Source organism: Orycteropus afer, unplaced genomic scaffold, assembly GCF_000298275.1.
Source record: "Orycteropus afer afer isolate SDZICR_OR568_19922 unplaced genomic scaffold, OryAfe1.0 scaffold00652, whole genome shotgun sequence".
Taxonomy (NCBI): domain Eukaryota; kingdom Metazoa; phylum Chordata; class Mammalia; order Tubulidentata; family Orycteropodidae; genus Orycteropus; species Orycteropus afer.
In genome coordinates, this window is record NW_006922239.1 from 1126237 (window position 1) to 1129218 (window position 2982).

Sequence of the window (2982 nt, forward strand, 5' to 3'; positions counted from 1 at the left end):
TGTGAACTGCTGTATGAAAAGTGAATTTACTCTGTAAATCTTCACCCAAATCCTAATAAAAAAAAAAGAAAAAAGAATACAATGTGAACAGAACAACAACAAAAAAAAAATGGCTTTACTAATATAAACATTAAAGTAAAATGTCTAACATTTCTTTTATCCTCATCAGACCACTACACTTCATATAAAACCATATAATACAACAAGAGTTTCTGCTCTGAGACCACACTGCTTGATTTGAGTTCTGGCTCCATCAAATTCCTAACTGACCTTGGACAAGTTACTTAACCTCTCTGGGTCTCATTTCTGCAAAATGTGCCTAGTAATACTTATAAGACGGCTGTGCAAATTAAATGAGAATGTGAAGCACTCAGCACCATGCGTAAAACATAGCGAGCGCTTGATATATACACCTCTTATTGTTAACTGTTCGACGATGAATGTAAATTAAATGAGCATCTTATTGTCTGTGACAACCTGAAGAAATAAATGGTTCACTCATTATGAAAAATACTAGTTATTCATTTGCACTCTGGGATCTCCAGGAATTAGATGGTGGCAACATCTGAATGTAATTTGATCTTCATTTGTGCACAGAAGTTGTCCTTAGGCACCTAGCAAAATATCTAACTTAAGTAGATGATCAATGTATTTTGAAAGAACAGGTTAATGGATGAATACCTCTGGCCATATGACAGCCCCAGTCTATTCACGTACTAAACTTCTAAGGATGACCTAAATGCTAATTTCAACTTCCATCACTGGGCCATATGTGAAATTCTTTTATAAAGGTGAAAAAACTATGGATGGATACTCACTTGGCGGGACATGGTGTCTATAGCAATCCCAAAGTTATTTTTAAAAGGGCACACTGCAAGACAATGCATCAGTATATATGACACCAAGAAAATGCAGAATCCTTTCTGCCTTTCATCAATTTGCAACATTGCAACTCACCTGTTTTTTCAGTTATATCTGAATCCGGAGTGCCTGCCCTGCTAACTTCCCCTTCAGCATTCTCCTCTTCAGCACTAAGAGAAATTGGTGAAGAAGGGCCAGGCTGGGATGGCTGTGGGGCTGCTTCGGGGGCTTCCTCAATCTTACTCCTTTTCTCAAAGCGAAAACGGTCCAGGTTGAAAAGATTCATATTGGTGGAAAACACCACCCTGTGGGGTTAGGGCTTTGATCAAACTATCTGCAGGGAAGAAATAAAAAAGGGAAAAAGAGATCATGAAACAATACAAAGCCATAGCAATTCATTCCCAAGGCAATAAAAGGCCTGCAAACATGCCAGTGTCTCAGGACGACTATTATGGCTGCGCCTCATTGTTAAGCGACAATCGGAAGACAGAATATATCTCTTTATTATCCATTGCTCTTTTCACTCTTTTTCGTCCCCCGCCCCTCCTTTTGCGAACCACAGCTGACCCTCGTGCAACCTTCTCTTACCCCAGCATGCGCAGGCACGTTTCCCACTCTAACCCGGCAGCAGGCCGCGCCCCCGCCCACTGCGAAAGATTCCCTGCACTACCGAGCCCCCTGCCTCGAGAGAGGACGTGCCAGGGCCCAAGTATCGACACTGCGGGGACACAAAGGGGCCAAAGAAGGGGAGCGGCGGAGGCCGTGCAGTCGGGCACCCGCCCGGAAGTTGACGCGGCACGATCCCAGCTGAGAGGAAGCCGATCTAGACCACATAGGAAGGTTCAGAGGAGGGGGATGTGCTGGAGCGTCTTTTTTAATGCTCACTCGCTCGACCTCTTTTTTTCCACCTTGTAACAAACTTACGGTTTCGCAGCCTCCGTGGGATGCAAAGATTGAAATGAAAAAAATAATTGCTGGCGTGGGGCGACGGTAGCCGGGCCGGGACCTGCTACAGAGAAACCCAATGAGCGCGTAATGATGACGCAACGCGCAACCTGGGCTTTTTTTCTTCTTTAGCGGCGCGCGAGAGGAAGATGTTTAAGTGCGCGCGCAGATGTCATTGTAATTCGTAACCGCTTCTGCCTGGGAAGCACGCGTTTGTTGTTTCTCAGGGTTAGCAAGAGAGTTGTTAGATAGTGCACTAATTAGTAACATAATAGTATACGGTATGTAATATATAGTATAAAATTAATATAGTTTATATATTGTAATAAGTATGTAAATAGCATAATAATAATAATGTGCTAAATGTCTTACGTTTATAATCTAAATCCTTACAAAATCCTTAAATCAAAATAACGAAACTCAGGCTACAATTGTTTAGTGGCTAGTTAGTATGTGTTAAAGGGTCACCATGAATTGGAATCGACTTGATGGCCGTAGGTTGTTTTGGCTTTTTAAATGGGTATGTTGAACTCCAAAGCAGATTGTTGCAGAGTAACAAACTTTAACCAAAGCCTTCTGCAACGAAAGAGGTTTTTTTTTTTGTTTTTTTTTTCTTTTAATTGTGACATATCAGCAAACAAAATTAATAATGGGAAATTGCCTGCAAGTACTATGGCTATAAACAGACCAAAATCCAAAGAAGTATAGTTCTCAAGTGTTTTAATACAATTTAAACAGGTGCTGATTCACTGCAACTAAGGGTCTTTTCAACATGCCTTTTACAATCATTGGAGCAGCTACCTATGAGTAAGTTATTTACGTGCTATCATTGATTAAGGTAAAAAAAAATAAAACCCTAAAATTATGATTGAGTGACCTTTTCTTGTTTTTCTAAACTGTGGTCCCTTGTCTCAGGGGTCTTGGGTCTATCATAGAATGATTTTTTTTTTTTTTACTACGCTATTTGTGGTATTGGGTAGATCTTTAATTCATTCCCTAGTATAATGTTATTCAGTTTTGATTCACATGCCCACCCTCCATTGTCTGCCATCCATTGGACCAGTTAGAAATTCTGTTTTATGCTTTGGGCCTTCTGTTTATTGTTTGAAGGGTCCATAAATCTTGACAAGTTGGCCTTTGCTTAGGGCCTGCTGTGATTTGGTTAACCCTTCATTA

At 40.7% G+C, this 2982-nt stretch overlaps 1 protein-coding gene across 1 annotated transcript in view; it reads right to left on the reverse strand.

Moving 5' to 3' along the window:
- Positions 1-1147, reverse strand: part of SMARCAD1 (SWI/SNF-related, matrix-associated actin-dependent regulator of chromatin, subfamily a, containing DEAD/H box 1) — a 155916-nt gene extending 154769 nt beyond the window's left edge. Inside the window, exon 1 of the mRNA XM_042783091.1 lies at positions 958-1147. Within this exon, the coding sequence (XP_042639025.1) occupies positions 958-1147 (190 nt within the window). The remainder of the gene's footprint in view (positions 1-957) is intronic.
- Positions 1148-2982: the final 1835 nt, after the last annotated feature.